This window comes from Rhamphochromis longiceps, linkage group LG7 (assembly GCF_057381845.1).
Source record: "Rhamphochromis longiceps isolate RC_006_pf linkage group LG7, R_longiceps_female_GT1.1, whole genome shotgun sequence".
NCBI lineage: Eukaryota > Metazoa > Chordata > Actinopteri > Cichliformes > Cichlidae > Rhamphochromis > Rhamphochromis longiceps.
Genome location: NC_140563.1, coordinates 56,304,038 through 56,325,475, shown reverse-complemented (window position 1 = coordinate 56,325,475; position 21,438 = coordinate 56,304,038). Strand labels below are relative to the sequence as shown.

The 21,438-nt window shown below is 38.0% G+C and overlaps 1 protein-coding gene and 1 pseudogene across 1 annotated transcript; one reads left to right on the top strand and one right to left on the bottom strand.

Moving 5' to 3' along the window:
* Nucleotides 1-6,105: 6,105 nt before the first annotated feature.
* On the bottom strand, nucleotides 6,106-7,637 carry LOC146666430 (proteinase-activated receptor 3 pseudogene; annotated as a pseudogene).
* A 9,049-nt stretch (nucleotides 7,638-16,686) lies between these two features.
* On the top strand, nucleotides 16,687-20,161 carry LOC146666429 (proteinase-activated receptor 1-like). The gene is made up of 2 exons (XM_085414454.1): nucleotides 16,687-16,902; nucleotides 17,376-20,161. The coding sequence occupies exons 1-2, from the start codon at nucleotides 16,827-16,829 to the stop codon at nucleotides 18,587-18,589; spliced, it is 1,290 nt and encodes a 429-aa protein (XP_085270580.1). The 5' UTR covers nucleotides 16,687-16,826; the 3' UTR covers nucleotides 18,590-20,161.
* Nucleotides 20,162-21,438: the final 1,277 nt, after the last annotated feature.

Sequence of the window (21,438 nt, the reverse complement as noted above, 5' to 3'; positions counted from 1 at the left end):
GATCATTATGATATTTTGCATAATGTTCCACTTGATAGTCATAGTTTATTAGAATTTTATTAGGATTTTTTATTTTGAATTATTATAGTTACAACAGACAACACTAGGGGATGGGAAAAAAGAAGAAAGAGAAGTTGGGAAGGAATTTAACAGAAGGAGAGGGAGAGAAAATAGAGGAGAAGAAGAGGGATAGAGACAGAAAGGGAGACAACCGACATATGCATAAATAATAGTAAAGAATAAATAATAACTGTTACTGAAAAGCACACAGTACTAATAACACAAGATATTTTTAGAAGCAGCAGCCGACCAACATAGTGTGTGTCTGTGACCCTCGATGTCTACAGGCTGTTTTAAAATTGAGAAGTGGGCACCAGCACCAGTGGTGATGCTGAATGAACAGACCCCCCCCTCTGGACACCATGCCCACCCCCAAGGACCTAAATGCATGTGTCATGAGTGTCATGAGTGTCATGAGGCACAAGTGGCCGTGAGGGGACAGAAGAGGAATACTTCCTCAAGTCATTACAAGTCATTTGCGACCAGTTAAATATCACCCATTTTGTCTACCACGAACAGTGGTGACGTAGGCAGAAATCGCTTTTTTCATAGTCATACTAAGCATGATCCCCCGCCTTCTTTTCTTAAAAGTGGTGCAAGTGGTATGCCTAAAATAACTGCATCTTTCCTGTGTCGTCGCATTGTGTTACTTTCTGTTTCTATTTTCTAATGACAAAAAGTTTAACTTTAAAACTTCCAGAAAAGAACTAACAAAGAATTTATAACCTTCATGTATTTGCGCCAAATCATAACAGCACCCTTGAAGGCTCAAATAATGAAGAGAATGGTAAACATGAAGCTACACAATACATGCCCACCTACTCGTATTGGGCTGTTAAAAGGAATAATTTCAAAGACTAATAATTTGATTAGCCAATTATTTAAAGTCCTTTAGATTTGTTATAAAAATATAGTTGTGTATTAGTATGACTTGATTTTAAGTCACTTTGTTCACACAAACCCTCAGACTACTCATTTTTTAAGTAAGACGGATATGACAACATCAGAAATTTGTTTGTGGTAGAGATGGCACGATACCACTTTTTTATGTCCGATACCGATATCATAAATTTGGATATCTGCCGATACCGATATGAATCCGATATAGTGTTTTTTAATCAACAAAACTGTTTTTTTAAATATCTTGCTGCATTTTGTATAAGTTCATACTCAAGTTTAAAACAACAACTACACTAAAGCTATTCTGTTATACCTATATGCAAAAAAAAATATTTCATAGTTCAGCAATACTGATCAATCTAATAAACTTAAACCTACACCATCCTCCCTATTCTGGTATTTTAAAGAGTACTTAGCGTAAATATTAAGCAACCTAACTAATAGGGTTCCAACTCCCAGCAACAACAAAAATAAATAAATAAAAAATAGGGAACCACCCCTCACGCTCCACCTCATGATGCTTAATCGACGTAATCAACCTTAATTTGATGCAGTGTGAAAAAAAATGCACAGAAATCAATTATTTTTCAAGAAATATTAAATAGATTCAACATCTTTCTTCAACAAAATTGCAGACTGCACAGATGGTACCTTCCCAAAGGAAAAAGTACTATAGCTTACTAGGGTATATATATTAGACTTAATAGTTACTATATACAGTAATTGACTTCTATTCATTTTACATCAAATTAAAACTTTGGGTGTAAGATTTGGATAATTATTTATTAAAAGCTCGACATTTTAAATGAGAATAAGAAAGAAAAGTATGTCCATCGAAAGCATACTAACGTACTGCATAGGCATATGGTACGCTAGCTGCACAGTGGCTCAGAGGAAAGCACTCCAGGGAGTAATCAACGCTGCCCAAAGGACAATCGGCTGCCCTCTCCTCAAACTGAAAGACCTACACAGTTCCCGCTGCCTCAAAAGAGCCCATAACATCATAAAGGACACCTCACACCCTGGACACTCCATGTTCGAACTGCTGCCTTCAGGTAAACGGTATAGAACAACATACACAAGGACTAACAGACTCAAACACAGTTTCTACCCAATTGCAATATCATGTCTCAATGCTACTAAAAGTAGATGACTTTCATTGCCCCTGTTGTCATTTGTGCCCTTGATGTTGGAATGCTTTCAGACATGTTTTGTTGGATGCGCTAACAAATTGACTGAGTGATTGATTGTTTGAGTAATATATCAACTAGGTCGTATGTTGAGTGTCTGTATGGGGCCTTAGGCCTGGATTGCTTGGGTGTATTTACTGTATGAGAATACTGTATTTTATATGTATTTCTATCTTTTATATCATATCTATTATAGTTTTTAAGTATTTATCTTTCGTGATGTTGCACTGACCGGAGACATCTTTCAATTTCATTGTACTTGTGACAATGACAATAAAGAATATTCATTCATTCATTCATTATTCATTCATTAATGCCCTATCGGCCCCCCTGGCTAAACTTTGCTAGATCCGCCCCTGCTCAGTTACCAGCGTCAGCTACGTAGAAAAAGATCCTGGTGTAGAAAGTAATATTAAATACATTCTAACAACAGCTGATCAAGGTTAAACGTGCTGCTGTTGTTCAGCCGCTGGTTTCCTCTTTCTGGTGCAAAGTGGGCCAAAAACAAACCAGAGACAGGGACTCGCGACAGAAAAGCCGATCAGCTGATCATTAAGCAGTTTCATGATTGAAGCAGCAGCCAGAAGAGGCAGTTGCTCCATATATCAGTTGTTAAGCTTAACGCAGGAATGCTTTACAAACATTCAGAGATGGACTTACACACTTGCTTTACTTCTCTCGGGATAACTTTGTCGGAGATGAAATGCCGGGTTGCTAGCGAAGCTCCACATGCTATCCAGACCACGGACAGGTCCCGCATGCCACAGCCGCTCTATCACGTGATGCCTACTGCTCCGACGTGCTAACGTTCTGAGGTGAGTTACGGCGTGTTGCAAGTTTTGTGAGGTGCTTTCGTGATATTTAATGGATCGGATTACATTTTTTATTTTTCTCCGATATCCGATCCAGTAATTTAGGTCAGTATCGGACCGATACCGATATGTAATATCGGATCGGTCCATCTCTAGTTTGTGGCCAAAAAAATCATGGTAATATCTATAAAATGCCATTATAAATAAACTTAAATTTTAGACGTACTAAAGTACCGCAGTAGATTTAAAGAATATATTTGGTGAATGATAAATAAAAAAATGTAGCCACCAGGGGGCATTGGTTACAATGCAGCTTACTGAAATTAAGTATAAAAAATAAATTACTTGTGCTGTTGTTTCTATGTAGAGGGGCGTGGTTCTGTAACAAGGAATAAATGACCTAATAATAAACAGATAAATATTTTCTGTATAAACCTGCAATGTAACGTCTATTTGGACATGATTTTATTTTTCTGACTGCTTATTTCTCAAACATAACGCCAGAAATTAATACTTAAAATAAACATACTATTTATATGTACTAACATATAGAAAGTTCTATATGTCTACACAGTGAACCAACAATAAAGTCACAAAGTATTCACCAAACGGTGCAACTCATATGAGGTTGTTCAAACCTCAGCACACAAAGTAGTAAACTGTCCGATGACGCAAATATAAACAACAGTGACCACGTGGAAAGTTGCACCAAACTATGCTATCACGAAAACAGTATGAATTTATTTACTGATTGTCTGCACGCACACATTCTGGACAAAATTTATGCCCCCCCCCCCAACTAACACTTCAGCTCTACAGTAGGGGTAGGGCCTCGAGTGCCGGTGTCCTGGAGGTTTTAGATGTGTCCATGATCCATCACAGCTGATTTAAAGGGCTAAATGACTCCTCAGCATTTCTTGAAGTTCTCCAGAGGCCTGGTAATGAACTAATCATTTGATTCAGGTGTGTTAACCCAGGGTGCGATCTAAAACCTGGAGGACACCGGCACTTGAGGCCTGGAGTTGCCTATCCCTGCTCTACAGTCTTTCCACCATGATCCCTTTCCACTAGTAGTCTCCTCGTGCCAGCAGGGAGCACTCTGATTGGCTTTCGCTTGATAGTACATTCAGTCTGTCACAGGAGGCTATCCTTCTTCACATGAAGGGATCTCTCTCTCCTTTAATCTCAGACCCCGCTGTCGTCATCTTTTACATTATTGCTGACTTGTGGCCACAATTGATTATTGCTGTTGAAAGCTGCGCTTATTTCATCTCATAATAAAGTGCAGTCTTCTCTTTCTCTGAGGGCGTGTCCGTGTCCTGTTAACAAAGCTGGGCTAGCTGAGAGGCCAGCTCAGCTTTCACAGTTATGGCATCAGTTGTTAGCAATTAATTAAATGAGCTTTAGTGATTTAGCATCATGACAATTTCGTCTTGCTAACCACCTCGGTCGACATTTGTGATGCAGTGAAGATGGAGTTTGAAAAAAAAAAGTTAATAATAATAATAATAATAATAATAATAATAATAATAATATGATCATGTCTAGTCTAATAAAACAGGCATGTTGATCAGGTGCACGCTCACAGCACTTTCAGATTAACAAATATGGAAATTACTTAATAATATAAGTAATTTTATATAATATAATATAATATTACGATTTCATTATTAATAATATAATATTACCTAATAATAATAAGCTTGCCTAAGCTGTTTTGCAGCTTTCATTTTCATTTTTCATTCATATATTTATTGCCCCCATGCATGTTGACAGCATGTAATACCCAGCCTTTTAATTCATCGGATTTTTCTATTAGTATTGTAATACACTTTTTGAAAATTCAAGATGTAGACCTGTTTTTCTGATTTTTTTTATATGTACATTGTCCTCACAGGACACCCACAACAAAGGTGTGATTTCTAGAATATAATACTGTAGGTTAAACAACAATTTATTTGTATCGTCAGCATACTAAGAGCTGGGAATAGGATTTCTGTACTACGACCCAGGTACACCACAGTCAGGATTACTGACCTGCTTCAGTAATCCTTGGTCATCATTTAATCTTTTCCTCTCCAGGTTTAGTTTAAAGGTGTAGAGCTGCTCCTTTTCAGCTGTTATACTTTTGTTCCCCCAAACAGCTTTTGTGACTCCCACAACCTTTTCTCCTAAACACAATTTATAGACCAACATGTAGAAAGATTATGCTTTTTCACATAATTTAATGTACAAATTTTAAACTATGAGCCTCAATGCGACATCAGAAGTGTTCATCAGGAAGGCCTTTAGTATTATAGACTCAGAAAATAAACATCATGTGCTAGTTATAGAGCCAAAGTAAGCAAGAGGAAATTTAAGTGTGCTGATTTTTGCCTGCAAAATAAGTGTGTTATCTTAACATCTAATCACACAGCAGTGTTTATTGTGTGTACAACTGAGACTACAGTTCACATGTTTTCACACAGTGGCATTCCATCCTAATAATGTTCATCCAGGATCAACATTGCAGCTAACCCTTCATGTCATTGTGATTTCATAGCTTTAGAATGTGGAGGGAAAAGAAGAAAATGCCACAAAAACTCTTTTCTGGAATAAACGTTTCAGATATTTTCTTTATTATTTATGCAACAAAACAAGTATATTATCAAGTTAGGTTTACTCTTAGCAAGATTTAGGTCACTCATGTTGATTGATTTGTGATAGTTTTTAATAGCAATAGATAACTTCTTGGCTAATCACATCATGCATCATGGATGTGCTGCTGAGAAATCTGTAGCAACGGCATAATGCTTTCATGTCAATATAGGCAAAATTGTTGAGGAATGTTTTCAGCACCTTGCAGAACATATTACATGAAGAATTAAAGGCGTTCTGGAGGCAAAATGGTGTCAATTTCAGTACTAGTAAGCTGTTCTTAATAAATTGGCCTGTTAGTGCTTTCTTTTTTAATATCCAATTGTATATGTGTCTCACACACATAAACTAAACAAAGATAAAATCAGGTTCAGGTAAACTGCAAGTTTTAAATGAATAGAATAGGTATTTTTGATTTCTCTTTGGATAGCAACCAAGGAGAATCATTTTCCTCATGATTGGCTACAAAAATAAAAAGTCATAATTACTTATTGCTAACCCTTAGTCTACGTGTTACGTGTTAACAAGACACTGCTCAGTGTCTTTCTCTTGAAAGTTTTAAAATGAAACCTAGACTGTGCAGCCTTGGACATGAAAAGGAAAAGGAAGGGATCCAGACAGGTATGGACATAGCACAAACACACTGCCACATTAAAGTACACATACAAAGTTTCTGTTCCATCCACAAACAGTTGGACATAATGGACAAAGTGTAGGACTCCAGGGGGGACAAAGCACACCAGGAAGATACTAAACACCAGTGTGCTTGCTTTGATGTACGTCACCCAGTCAAAATGTGACCTTGTGAGCTTGTTGATGATTTGGGCAAAACACACAGCTATAACAACCAGAGGCACCACAAGAAAAAAGACAATAAGAATCAGGTGATAGTAGAGCAGAAACATGTGAGAGCTGTGATCCAGGGGCAACACATCATGGCAGGTTGTGCGGTTGAGCTGAGGGAGCCAGTAGCTCTGCTGGATGATGAGCTCTGGGATGATGGCGACACCAAACACCCCCCACAGAGCCAGGCTCACCCAGGCAGCGCACATTCTCTTGGGCATACTTTTGTACAGGAACGGGTACACCACAGTTCGATGCTGATGCAAGCCAGCGCCGTAGCCGAGCAGTAGAGATTGCCGTAGAAACATGCCGTAACAACTCGACAAGCAGTCTCTCCGAGAACCCAGTGGTTTCCATGGAAATGGTAGTGAGCCTTAAAGAAGAGGGAGAGGAGGAGGAAGAGGTCGGAGACAGCCAGGCTGCAGTAGAGGATGGCAGAAGACACCTTTCGGATTTTAGTCACTAGCAAACACAAGATACTGACGTTGGCTGGAATCCCAACTGTAACCACCAACGTGTAAATAATGGGAATGACTCGGGTGCTCAGAGAACCACCGAGGTACCGCACTGTGCTATTGTTGAGCAAGTTCAGAGCTGGAGGGGAATAAGTTAGAAAGGAAGCCTGAGTCCCATTTACGAAGGGCTGGATGTTAATGACTGGGGCCCCTTTAAATGTTCTGGGCATGGGAAAAACAACCTCAGAGCTGTTTTTCTGCTCCCTCCGTGTCTTTTGTCCTGCAAAAAACAAAAACAAAAACCAAAAAAACAATACAAAAATGAAAGTTACATTCAAAATATAAATGATTTTCAAATATATTTGTACCAACATATGTACTGATATATTTTGTTAATAGAAAACCGTTTTCAGTGCCACGCTTGTTTTTTCTGCGCTTGAAAAATCAAAGATGAATATGCATGACAGAAAATACGGGAAGTTTTCAAACTGACGGAGCTGCACAAGGCAATGTTTGGCTAACTATTCAAAACCATTCTATAATAAACCATTCAATGGCAAAATCATGTGTTTTTATCTGAATAATGAAACTGTGGCAGTTTAATTATCAGATTAACTGTCAATTTCCATGAAAAAACACTTAAATCTGCTCTTAAATTTTTATAAAATTCTCTTACCTTTTTTCAGCTGTGTACCGCTTATGCAGAGAGCAAAAACAAGTAAAACAAGTATCTTCCCCATATTTTGTTCCTCTCTCCCTCAAATAGAAATGTACAAATCTACATTTCTACACATTCCTTCCAGTCGTGCAATTGTTTCAGCAATGCAATGCCAGTCTTCAGACTCACAACATGCAGAGGTGATATCAACATCCTTTTACTCAAAATATCTCAAACTGCAGAGATGATATCAACATCCTTTTACTCAAAATATCTCAAACTGAGACCAATATCAGGAAGCCAAAACATTAACTTGTTCCTTCCATATGATAAGAGCTGTGCTTAACATACGTTTCAGTAACAGTCAGAGATATCTGAAAGAAATGTGTGACTTGAAAGTATCCATCCATCCTCTTTCGCTCATCCTTGTCAGAGCTGTCATGGTCCTGTCACATCAACACCGTGGTGAAAAAGGCCCGACAGCGTCTCTACCACCTCAGACGCTTGAGAGACTTCCAACTGCCCTCCAAGGTGCTCAGGAACTTTTACTCGTGCACCATAGAGAGCATCCTGGCGGGAAACATCTTAACCTGGTTCGGGAACAGCACCATGCAGGACAGACGAGCTCTACAGAGGGTTGTGCGGTCAGCTGAGCGCACCATCCGCTCCGAGCTCCCTGACCTGCACTCAATCTACAGCAGGCGGTGCTGGACCAAGGCCAGGAAGATCGTGAAGGACCTCAGCCATCCCAACAACAGACTGTTCTCTCTGCTGAGGTCAGGAAAGCGATTCCGCTCCCTGAAGACCAACACAGAGAGACTGAGGAGGAGCTTCTTCCCGTAGGCGATACGGTCTCTCAATCACACCACCACACAGTACTGACCCACACATATGGTTCTTACACACACACTGGACTTTCTGGACTTTGGTTTTGCACAACACTGGTCACTATATTCTTCATTTCCGGTTAATACTTGTACAGCTGCTGTTATTGTGTATATATTTATTTATATTTAGATTTCTTCATACATTCTTATATAGTTCTATATTGTGTATTGTGTATTTTGTTGTACAGTTATTTTATTTTCAACTTTAATTTATATATTTATCTTTATCTTATTCTTCCCAGTTAAATTTACCCTTCATTCTAATTTGTGTTGTACAGTTATTTCATTTTTAACCTTAATTTATATTTTATTCCTTCCTAGTTAAATTTACCCTTTTTAATTTTTCATATTTATTTCCTATCTTATTCATAGCCTTTTCCTTTTTTGTTCTCTTTAGGTCACGAGCAGTTGTCCAAGCATTTCACTACATATCGTACTGTGTATGACTGTGTACGTGACAAATAAAATTTGAATTTGAATTTGAATTAGAATTTGAGCTACAGGGGGCTGGAGCCCATAATATGTCAGATATGACACATTTATCTGATATGACAAAACAAAAAAGGACAAAAGATTTATTTACAGCAAACTAATAATCATGACATATTATATTTATGCAAAGGAATTTCATGATAAAGTTTATCTATACATGACCTGGTGTTACCAGTTGTTCATGGTCTTATTCTTAATTTACCTTCAACGATTTTCATGAAAAGTACTTTTTACAAATTGGCCATTGCAGTGAATCAAACCACATAACGTTACAATAAACACATATTACAGTGCTGTGTAGAGGATTCAAGCTCTTTCTTAACATATTTCTTCCAATAGCCAGACTACCTTGTAAATATTTTAAAATTATCTTAATTGATAGTTCTCCAGAGTTTCTTTGGGCGCTGGCTGCTTCTTCACTCATTCCAACTTATAAAAGGAAATGGAGTCCTCTGTACTTGACACTAGGGACAGAATATTGCTTAGGTGCTTGAAATTTTATATAATGGATTATCTCATCCTCTACACAGCTGACAGCTATAACAATAACAGCTGGTTATAAGCTTACATTATGCTGGGAACGTGTTAGTGTTCCCGCATATGAGGTAAAGAAGGGGGAAGGAGTGAAGGAGATGGAAGTCTGGGCTGTTAAGCTTAGGCTGCTCTTCCCACAATTTGGCCCATGGATAAGAAGAAGAAAATGGATGGATGAATGGCCAGGATGTTGAAACTCCCAGAATGGTCGTACTGTAATTTATTTAGTTTTCTTTAACTAGTGTTATAAGAAAACCTTGCATTTTTTAAGGATGTAGTGATGCTGGTTAATTAAGTATAAACATACATGTGTATGTTATATATAGGGCTATGCTGTATATTTGGCAGACAGAGTTGTCAGAATGGGAAAAGGCAGTAACTGACTGTAATCCATGTAGGAATGTTTTCACATTGTGTACTGTAGCATTCTTGTATGAGGATGGCTTACATCCCTTTAAGGGTTGAAGCTGAAGTACCAAGCCCATTTTTAAAATGTAAGGAGTAGAAAGTACAGATATTTGTGTTAACATGTAGGGGGTAAACATAAAAAAAATTTGAGAAAAAGAAGTACTCAAGTAAAGTACAGATACCCCCAAATTCTAAGTATAACACATTTGTACATTATTACTTCTCAACTCTGACCCTATGGACGCTGAAAGTTAATTAATCGTAGAATTAGCGGCAATCAAGCCAGCTTGCTAAATTGAGAGCTTATCTTTTATACTTGGCTCTCTCTTCACCACGGTGGACCAGCACAGCATCTGCATCACTGCATCTGCATCAGTGCAGCCATGCCCCCAATCCATCTCTCAGTCTCTTGCTCCGTCTGCCCTCATCAGTGACCTTTCATTATTTTTTTCTACCAGTAGGTGTATTAGTTTTTAAAGATTTTCTAGAGAATGGACTGCAGACTCTGTGTCTGGTGTAATAAAACAAACAGCACAAAGAAAAAAAAAAAAAACAGACAGAGATGCACTTGGCAACATCTGGAAGAAGTAACTATTGTTCTTCCCGATGTTGCCATCCTGTGGTGGATGTTTGAAACGTTAGGTAAATGTACCTTACAACCATAAATTAAGAACATTCAAAAGACAGTAACGAAGAACATGTTTAATGGCACCCTAACATCCCAAGAGAAAACTTTAGTCAAACTCCATTATTAAATTAAGTTTGTGTTTTAACCACCCACCTACATCATTAAGCTGTAATTTCACATTCCTATCTGTAGTGCAAAAGAGTTCTTGGGTATGTTGTATGCTGTCTAAATCTGGTTTTTGGGCTGGCTAAAATAATATCCATATTTAGATGGGTTCTAGTCAGCTGTACGCAAACAAAATTATTCTGTGTCTGCGCTGCTGTATCATAAAATACCTTGTCTGCTGTGTCCAGTGGGGTCAGATGGAATATATTATATATATTTTATACCTCAGAAATTAGTACCCCCAACCCAACACATGCACGCTCTTACTTCAGCACCCTCAACTTCAAGTACCTTCCCATGGCTCTGACGTCCAGGGATTTTTAGCAATATAACACCTTTCACCTATTTCTGCAAAGGTTAAAATTTCCAGTAATACAGAATATATAAAAGTCTATCTGCACTCTTCTACATAACAGTAGAAGAGAAGCTACTACTAGTACTAGTAGTAGTATCCCTTGTTTACAAGGGGTTACCACAGTGGGTAGTTTTGCATATTTTATTTATCAAATTTTTACACCAGATGTTAAAAAGGTGCAAACTACTACACTATCATACAGCAGGTGTCATTTAAATCTTGTAAGCCCAATACTCCGCTGCCATGGAATTCTGTGTACTGTCACTAGAGGGCAAGGTGAGGGAAAATGTGCTGTTCACAGTCATGTGCCAAAACTGTACTGTCAAATAATATAAATGTCTGCATGGTTTTCAGCTCTTTTCTTATGTTTGCTGTGTGTATCTTCCTGTTTTCTGGTCGCAGATGTTGTATTTTATTTAGTAGTGTAGTTTAGTTTAGCAGACTGCAAGTCTAAAAAAAATAAGTTCCTCATTCTGTAATCTTTTCAAGCTGGAATATTCTATATCTATATCTATACTGTTTTTGGATTTCACAGCTGTAGATCAACAGATGCTAAAATCTGATATATGTGTCTCTCTCTGCAGTTGACATAAGTTTTCAGACACACATTCTCCTTATAAAAATAAGGAGAGTGGATGAGTAGTCAGATTGTGTTCAGCAGAAAGTGTGTGGATCCCTGTGAACCAGCTCAGACACAGATGAGTTCTCATATAATACCCCCTAAAGATCTTTAGCATCTTTTAGCTACAACTCCCTTATTTACAAGGGGTCACCATATAGTTGATTTGACAGAGTATTGCAACAGATAGTCTTCCTGACACAGCTGTCAATGCATTAATGGCTCCTCTCACACTCAAACCAGAGATAATTTGTTTAGATATGTGAACTACTTACCCATGTAGCCACTTGCTCTCACGGAGAGGAATAAAAGAAACCCTTAAATCCTATCAAACAAGTAAGCCTGCCTTGGAAATTGAATATGGATGGACATTTTTCACTTCAATTCAATTCAGTTGAATTTTATTTATATAGCACCAAATCACAACAACAGTTGCCTCAACCTGCTTTATATTGTAAGGTAAAGACCCTACAATAATACAAAGAAAACAGAAAACCTGTTAGAAAAATTATCTTATGAAGTGAGACACACAGTAGTGTGTCCCAACGCGTTTATTTACTTGCAAGGAAGCAATAGCATACACAGTGAATGTCTATGTGAGTAAGAGGACAGGATACCACATTACAAAGAAATATTGAGTGGCTGTTAGATCTGGCTTTCCTAGTGGACGTGACTGAAAGAATTAACCAGCTGATCTAGCAGTTGCATGGCAGAGAGTAAACAGTGTGTGAAATGATCAGTGCTGTGAAGGTGTTCACAGCTAAATTCTCATTTTATATCCAGCAGATACTAAATAAAAGACTTAAGCACTTCATCTCAGTTGCAAAGATACTGGAGTCCCATTTAGGAGCAGAAAAGGTATTTAATGGACACAGATTCTGTGATCTGGTGTCCAAACTGGGACAGGAGTTTTCAGACAGATTCTATGGCTTTGAGAAACTGGAGCCTGCTGAGACTTTTATTGCTAACCTCTTCCTAGATGTTGACACTAGTGAGTTGTCAGGGCAGATGACTGAGCTTTTCAGTGTTGGTCCTTTGGAGATGGACATCATAAATCTCCAAAATGATGTCCACCTTAAACTTCAGCAGCATTCTCAGCATTTCTGGAGTTTGGTGGAGCCAGACAACTATAAAAATCTTACATGGATACACTCTTACATAAAGCTCTCTGGTTGAATCTATGCAATGCCAATCTTCTCACTGACAGAAACTGTGCAACTCATGAACATTATAAAAAGATGGTGGCTTTATGAGCTCAGAAATTTGCACTGTTTGCTGTTGATTTGTTTGGAGAAAACATGAATTTAGAGAAGTTCAAGTCCTTCAAATATGCTGAATCACATGCTGTTGAATCTTATTTGATTATCTGAGTTTTACACATTTTGTTGTTCATGTTCATGTTCATTTGCACCATTCATTATTCATTATTGGGTACTGTGCATAGAATTTAAGTTGAAAATTTTTTTAATGCATTTTGGAATAAGGCTGTAACATGACAAAATCTGGAACAAATGAAGTGCTATGACTCCTTTACACATACACTTTAAACGCATCAAGTGCAAGAACCCTCATGCGTTGCATAGGCTGGCATGAACATGCTATTTGTTCAAAGGCGCTGATGTAATGACTTACATGAATTTGCTCTAATTCAGTTCAAAGAAGTAAGCACCAACAGTTACATTTCTTCAAATATACATATATATATTTATATGGTCTGTATTTCTTGGAACTAGACTAAAGTAGATATCTGAGTATTTGCACATAAAATTGTTATGGCTGTATTAATTAAAAAAAAAACAGTAATACACTATTCACTTGCCAACAGAAAGAAAAACATGCTCAAGTCTTCAACATTAAGACATTTGTTTCAGCTGTTACAGGCGCTAAAAAAACAGAAAGCAGGAAGCGTGGCAGTGACATTGCTCTGGATCTAATCTCCCACAGTCTGTATCCTTCCTCCTCCTATTTGCACGAATGAACTTTTGTTAGTTTAGAAACTCCCCAAGCCTTGCAGGCTGCAGGAACAACATGTCCTCTACTGTGCATACCAAACTGTATTTTTTCTCTCAACAAAAATGTTCAGGAAAACAGTTTCTGGCAGCCATTAACCCAGAGAATTATACTGCCAGTCCCAGAGCCTTATAGTATCATTTTTATTGTTCTCCCACACTGTCACAGCACTCATTGTTTCAAGAAATAAAAAAGTATTTGAAAGCATAATGCTTCCTTCCTGCCCAACACTAGAGCAGCAGCTAACTTGGGGAGTATCTAGAGAGCAAAGTAGAAATTCATTTCAGACGATACCCTCGTACAAAAACACTATACTAATGCAGTAACACTAATGCGCTACCTAAAGTATATTGATCATCCTTCAGGGGATATAATTATATTCTGCAATGCGGTGTTGAATTTCAAGTGTCATAACAGGGGCTAACTAACATAGCTTGCTTGGGACTTCATCATGTTTCATTATGGACCCTGAGTTAAGTGGTTTTGTGGTATCGTGTATGTAGAAGTTTCTAGATAACATCAACAAAATAATCAACTTCAAATTCTGCTTCTTCTTGGTGAAAATCAAATGTTATATGTCTTCAATACATTTGTGTAAATACTGTGACTTTCATTTAGCCAACCAATTTTCTGTTACGAGTTATTATTTGTTATTTATATATGTTAAAGAATGGCCAAGTCACCAGTCATTCTGAGGAAGTCATGAGAAAGTTCAGTTTACAGCATTATGATTACAACATGCGGAATTCACCAGAATACACACTTGCTGCCAGTACTGCTCAGGTTTTTTGCCCCACCCCAAGAACTGAAGGCTTGACTATGAAAACTGTAACAAGATCAACACCTTGTCAATCATGACTGAAATACCTTAGGTTTTGCATCGATTAATCGTCATGCACTAAGGCATACAAGAGGAACACAATAAACATAAAAAAGCTTTAACTATCTATATGCAGACCCACTTCTTTCCATGTAATCTCCCTATTGTCAGCAATTTTATTTAAAACTCAAGTCCTAATGAAGAAAATAATGTAGGCTATAATTAATGAAGTTTTCTGTATAGATAGGCGATATATGTGGACTTTATGAAAGCGGCCAGGCGGCCTGGGTTCAAGTCCGACCCACGGCTATTTGCTGCATGTCTTCCCCTCTCTCTTTCCTCCACTTTCCTGTCAGTCTTTGCTGTCCCTATCAAAAATAAAACCATAATAAGGCCCCCCAAAAATAAAAATAAATAAATAGATATACTTCCTGCTTTCCAGTCTTTATGCTCAAGTATGCTGGTTGGGTCTTTATAGTTGTGCAAGATATGCACCTTCAGCAAGAAAGCAAATTTATTTATCCCAAAATGTTAAACTATTGCTTTAAGTAACACCAATGCAGAAAGAGATTTTATGTTTAAATATGATTTTATATTTGTGTTATGATTTTTTTTTATGTTTAAATATGTAAGAATGTTTAAATAAGAAACAATTCACTGTGACCAATATTTTTGGGAGGAAATGGGTTTAGTCTGCCTCTCTGAGTTTGAGTGAATATAAAAGCATGAAAGCAAAAAGCAAGGCGAAAAAGTCCAGCTGCTGACAATCCCTACTCCCATCCCTCCCTCAGGAAGTCTCTTTTCATCTTACACAGAGAAAATGTAATCAGCACATTTCAAGGCAAAGGTGCCTTTCATTTTGGTGGTTTTACTGTCCTCTGTTCTCATCCCAGCACTTTATAAATATAGACTTTTATAAAGCAGATACATGAATATAAAAACTCCCTTTACTTTAACTTGTATGATTGGTTATTGTGTTGGTTGTCTCTTGGTTATTTTCACCAGTGGGAAGTACCATGGTCATGTAACTTCCTGGAAAGACAAGCAATTGCAATCTGGATAAACAGTTTACATAAGTAAGTAAACAAAAATGTAAGGACACATAGACAAAAAAGGGAAAAAATCTGGAGAGCAATTTGCTACCAGGAACGGAGGATGTAAAGGCACATTTATCATTTTACCAGCCACCTTTTGAATATGTCTAAAATAAGTAATGGCAACATCTTATCTCATCACAAAGGGTTAAAAAAAATAAAAAGAAGAAAAGGGAAAAAAGTTTGGCTTTTGTTGTCTGAAAATATATTTGTTCCAAAATTAATGACCCTATAGAGCTTTCCATTTGCCCTCTGTCACAAACAAAGGAAGCAGTTAAGAGTCTGCAGGGATAAGTTAAATCACTTCAAACAAAATTGTTTATTCCAAGGCATTTTCCCAGAAGTTAATACTTTGAAATGTGTTGCTGGATGTTTACATCCCAAGAACAGAAAATCTGTTTCATATTTAGCTGAACGAAAGATCAATTTAAAGTGGTGATAAATAAATTGCTGTTGTTGTCCCTTCACTACTAGGTTAGTGTGGTTCATTATCATTGTTTCTTATCACTCATCAAATAGAATGCAGCTCTTAGGCAGAGTTCAATGTGCTGTCCGGAAAAAGGACACAACTTTCTGCAGTGTTAGTCACGCTTCCTGGGTTGAGAGGAGAGTTTTTGCTTTTAAAAAAAGAAGAAAAAAAAAGCATGAGGCTCATCTAACTTCACTGTCTAAAGAAAACAAACAAACAAAAAAACCCACACTGTTTTAAATGTGCCATTTGAAACACATTGTGCCTTTTTCTTTGAAATATGCTACGTTATAAGCCCCGTCTCACTCTAATTTTGTTTTTCATCGTGTGTTAAAACGACAGGTAAAAGGTTTCATTAGAGAACTTTAAAAAATAGTTTGTTTGTTTTTTCTAATTTAAAATAGACAAAAATCTATGAACTGTCTTCTAACCGTTTACATCATTAATTAAAACGGTCCTAATTTGTTGACGAGGTTTGGGTGTGCGGGGGGAGGCAGGGGGGGTCGATGCTGCTCGCATGTCTTTGGTTAGATGTTGACCTTGCTGTGTGACTGGAAAGGTGACATCACACCACAGGAATGTGTCTGGGAACAGACCTCTCTGATTGGTGGAGGGGCGCGATAGGATCTGACCAGCCGAAATTTGGGCGTAAACAAGCCACATTTGACGTGCTTCTGTAGAAGAGCGGCAGCAGAAGAACTCTGGGTCGACTGGGAACGGAGAGTATTAACGTCGCGCATTTAATCAATTTATTCTCGTTTAGTGGTTTTATTTTTCACCGGTGAGCAGAATGCTTCCGATGTCTCTGTTAGTTTCTCTGTGCCTTGTGTCGTGTTTCGGTGCTGCCTACGCAAGAGAAAACGCAAGTAAGAAAAGTTTCTACTGTGTTTAAAACTCTGGCATTCCCTGCACACTGTTTAAAAAAACTTTCACTGGAAATGTGTTGATTTAGCTACATTTAGTCGGCATAAAATTGATGGTTTTCTTTTTTTTTATTTTAAAGTCATTGAAGAAGTGTTTTCCCTTCCAAGCTGAAGTAATAAAACAGTAGCAATTAAGAGCACTTTTTAAGTTTTTAAGAAATGATTTAATTAGCGATTTTAATTTGGTAAGTATTGTTAAAATTGAAATTGATTTTTCTTTAATGGACAAAACTGGTATTAAGGTAATTAGATAAATTAGAAATGCATAATATGGACCTAGTAAAATGTGGTATATGTTTGTTAAACAGTTTGATACCAAATGAAGATTGTCTTCCTGTTGGATTAGCCAAAACTTTTCCATTTCCTTTACCTTTGATCAGACTGTCCCCCCCCCCCCCCCTTCTCTCTTTCTCCAGCTGCTCCACACGGAAGGGGCTTTTTGTATGGCTTACGCCAGTCAGTGACGGATGAACCAATAGATTATGATGATAACGGAACATTAAATCGTTCTTCAAATGGTCCCAAGGACAGAAAAGTTTTTTCGGAACAGGCCCTGATGTTTCTAACTGGCCCTGTTTCCACCATCCTTTTACCTTCCTTCTACACGCTGGTCTGCTCCGTCAGTGTGCCAATTAACATCTGTGCTCTGCTGGCCTTTGCTCGGGGGATCCGTCCTAAGAAGCCAGCTGCAATCTATATGCTGAACCTGGCCTTAGCTGATCTGCTCTTTGCACTGATGCTCCCCTTCAAGATCTCCTACCACTTTGAAGGCAACAACTGGAAATTTGGCCCGTCCATGTGCCGCGTGGTCACTGCTGCCTTTTACTGGAACATGTATTGTTCTGTTCTTCTCATAGCTTGCATCAGTGTGGACCGTCTGCTTGCTGTTGTTTATCCCATTGACTCTCTGGCTTGGAGGAGGCCAAGGAACACAGTCATAGCCTGCATAACCATGTGGTTGTTATCCTTGACTGGCTCTGTGCCTCTTGTTACATCGGACCAGACTTTTCACATCAGTGAGTTGAATATCACCACCTGCCATGATGTCCACTCCACAGATAAGATCGTCTGGTTAAAGACATACTTCGTCACTCTCTGCTGCCTCCTCTTCTTCCTGCCTCTGCTCATCACAGTGGTGTCCTACACTCGAGTCATCTGGTCGCTGAGCAAACTCCAAAAAAGGCTCCCTGGAAGCTCACACAAAAGGAAAAGAGCAATAGTGATGGTTTTGACAGTTCTGTTGATATTTGTCCTGTGTTTCATGCCTACAAACTGTCTGCTGCTTGCACACTACCTGCAGTTTAACACCGAGAAGAGCCAGGAGGCACCTGATGGCTCTTACGCACTCTATCTGGTGTTTCTGTGTTTGGGAAGTCTGAACTGCCTCCTAGATCCCCTACTCTACTACTTTGGATCCTCCCAATGCCAGAGACAACTCTCCAACGTGCTCAAGTGTCATAAGGTTACAAAGAGAAATGATATTAGTAATTCATTACCTGCTTCATGCAGATCCAGCACCAGACCAATGCTGAAATCCAGCTGTACAGAAAGTTCAAAAATAAACTCTTCAATTAAAGTGGATTCTTTCCAAGAAAACACCGACAGCCAATATAAGAAACTACTCCTCTAACTCTCACTGAGCTGACATTTTAATTGAATCCTTAAATGTGATTTTTTTTTTTTAGTTATGAAACAACAACAACAATTAAAGCCTATATATAGGGTTTAGCTTTGTTTGGATTCCTAATTATGCCTTTTAAACGATGAAGGGAGTTCAGATAAGACTGCTTTTTAGAGCAACACTGAAATGAAATACTATTATTTTTATGCACCCTATATATAAAGGCTCACTGTTCTGTAAGTATTATTCAATCCATTTTTTTAACTGTTTGCTTGTTTTAAAGTGTTTATATATAACCAGTGAAAAGCAGTTACTTATGACTTTTTGTTTTTATTACATATACCAGTTTTATTTATTTTTTTGCAGCATTTTTTCACTGAATAAATATTTTTGACTCACACTACAAGCATGTCTCAATGCCATCTATAATTTTAAAGCCCTTCATAGTTTGTTTCATGCCTCCCTCTGTTGGTGAGAGTGTGCATTGATGAGTGTCAGTTCATCCTACTGCACCAATATCCTTTTCTCTCCAGTAGGCAGTTGTATATTCCTTTTGCCTCATCTTTCATTCAGAGGTGTGGGTGGATGTAGCCAAATATTTAAAACAAAACAAGAAATAGCTGTTACTGCTGATAGATTTACTGGTCAAAGTGGACATTTAAACAGAGATGCCAGTTTCCATTATCAGCATGACATGTGTAACTTTGAAGTGATGAGCACAATTATACACAACCCACAGGAACTATAACTCACCTACTGTTCCTATAAAATACAGTTTTGAGTAACCCCTTTATATTCTTTATATTTTCCTAGTAAAATTGGAAATATGTGTAAAGGAGCATGAAAATATATTACATAAGGCAAAACAGATTTGAAGGACAGTCCACAGCTCTTCTTTAGCTGCCTTTTGTTTGTTTTTTTTCTCTGTCAAGATGCTTCCATAATGTTGAGGTGTGGGCTCCAGGGAGGCCCATAAGTGAGTGTCTATTTTGTGTTTTTTTTTTCTATCTGGGTATGCTTTAAATGTATTGGCAATATATTTGGGTAATTACCATGCTGAAAAATAAATCAATTGCCAATCAGACACTTCCCAGATGGTCTTGTATGAATGGGACTGCATTCATAATTCAATCAATGTTTGACAAGATCTCCAACACATGCAAACTACACACAGAAAGACCCCCCGCCTTATGGTGGAATTGAACTCAGGACTTTCTTGCTGTGCATCCCACCGTGCTGCCCAATACGACTGGCTAAAATGCAGCCACAAACTGTATTGACAAAACCTTCTGACTTTTAGTTTAGTTTGTGTGTAATCTGGCATACCTCAACCTTTTCTCCCTGTTTCCCTTTCTTAAGAATGGCTTCTTGACAGCCACCCTGAGTAGTTTCAGGGAAACAGGTGCAATGGCTGCACTGAAAATGGAAAGAAAAAAAAGAAGCAGCCAATGTCCATAGTTCTGTACAAGGCCTATACAATGACTAAAAAAATCGGGCTCCTTGAAACCAAAATTTATAGAAATGAGGGCTTACTTAGGACCTTTTGAAAAGTACTGTAATTTCACAACAATCAGATCTATGAGAAGAAGAAGACTTGTAAGATAACTTGATTGGTTACTCTAAATTGGCTGTAGGTGAAAATCGGTCATCAGGTTGTCATTACAGATGTTAGTACAGCCTGTTTCAGCCACAAAATCTAAAAAGGTAATTTATCCTTGAAAAGCACTGTGGCAAAAAGGTATATTTAAACACTGACATTAACAAATTAAGCTGAAAAAATAGAGCATTTACAGTGAGATCCAGCGGACCTCTGGACACGCTTAGCTTGAAATTCTGTCTTTTATTTTCATGTTAACCACTTTTATATGCATTTTGTATCTTGTATTTTGCAGTTTGCACAGCATTAAACCTATACCAAGTACTCCAGGCCTGCTACAGTTGAAGGTACAAGGAGCACAGTTTATGATAATAAACACAAAATCACAAGATACCAGATCACATTGTGGTGATAATGTATTCTTTTGCATTACAAAACACAAATAATAAAGATAAAACATTTTAATGGATATTTTTTACTTGCAGAGAAATTAGACATTTTAAGTTTATTACCAAGCTGGCTGTTGAATGTGACTATTAAAGCCATGTTGCCAGTCATTTACCCCCGAGGAGATAAATGTTTGTAAATGTATAGTCTTCAGGAAACTTTGGTCAGTAATATAACACTCAGCTTACTTGCCCAAAGTGATCTTGTTACTAAAGGACAAGATCAGAGAGGCTAAGGACAATTACAGGAGGAAGCTGGAGTGGTGTCGGAGAGGCGGATGCTGTCCAAGATAAAGACAATGTTGGATAACACCTCCCACCCACTCCATGACATGCTGGTCAGTCACAGGAGCACGTTCAGTGAGAGACTGAGATTACCGAAAAGCACCACTGAACGACACAGGAAATCATTCCTGCCTGTGGCCATCTCCCTGTACAACGCATCCACTTAACACACTGTTTGCTGCTACAACTACACATGTTTCTTTTCCAACTATTTATTTATGAGTGACTTATGTATGTATGTATGTATCAATAAAGTATTCTGATTCTGATTCTGATTGATTCTAAGCAGATGATCTACATTTCCCAGCTAATGGATAAGATTCTCAGGAGACTTCACATCAAGACACAAATTTCCTAGATTCCATTAGTGCCTAACCATTTGTGCAGCACTCATTTATATCAACATTTTGAGTACATGGTAAATGGCCTGCATTTGTATAGCGCTTTTCTAGTCCATAGGACCCCAAAGCGCTTTACACTACATTCAGTCATTCACCCATTCACACACACATTCACACACTGGCGATAGC

What these genes read in the sequence shown, in the direction of transcription:
- LOC146666429 (XM_085414454.1), top strand. Translation starts at nt 16,827, where the DNA reads ATGCTTCCGATGTCTCTGTTAGTTTCTCTGTGCCTTGTGTCGTGTTTC. An exon ending in CTACGCAAGAGAAAACGCAA is followed by an intron (nt 16,903 to 17,375) that starts GTAAGAAAAGTT and finishes CTCTTTCTCCAG; the next exon opens with CTGCTCCACACGGAAGGGGC.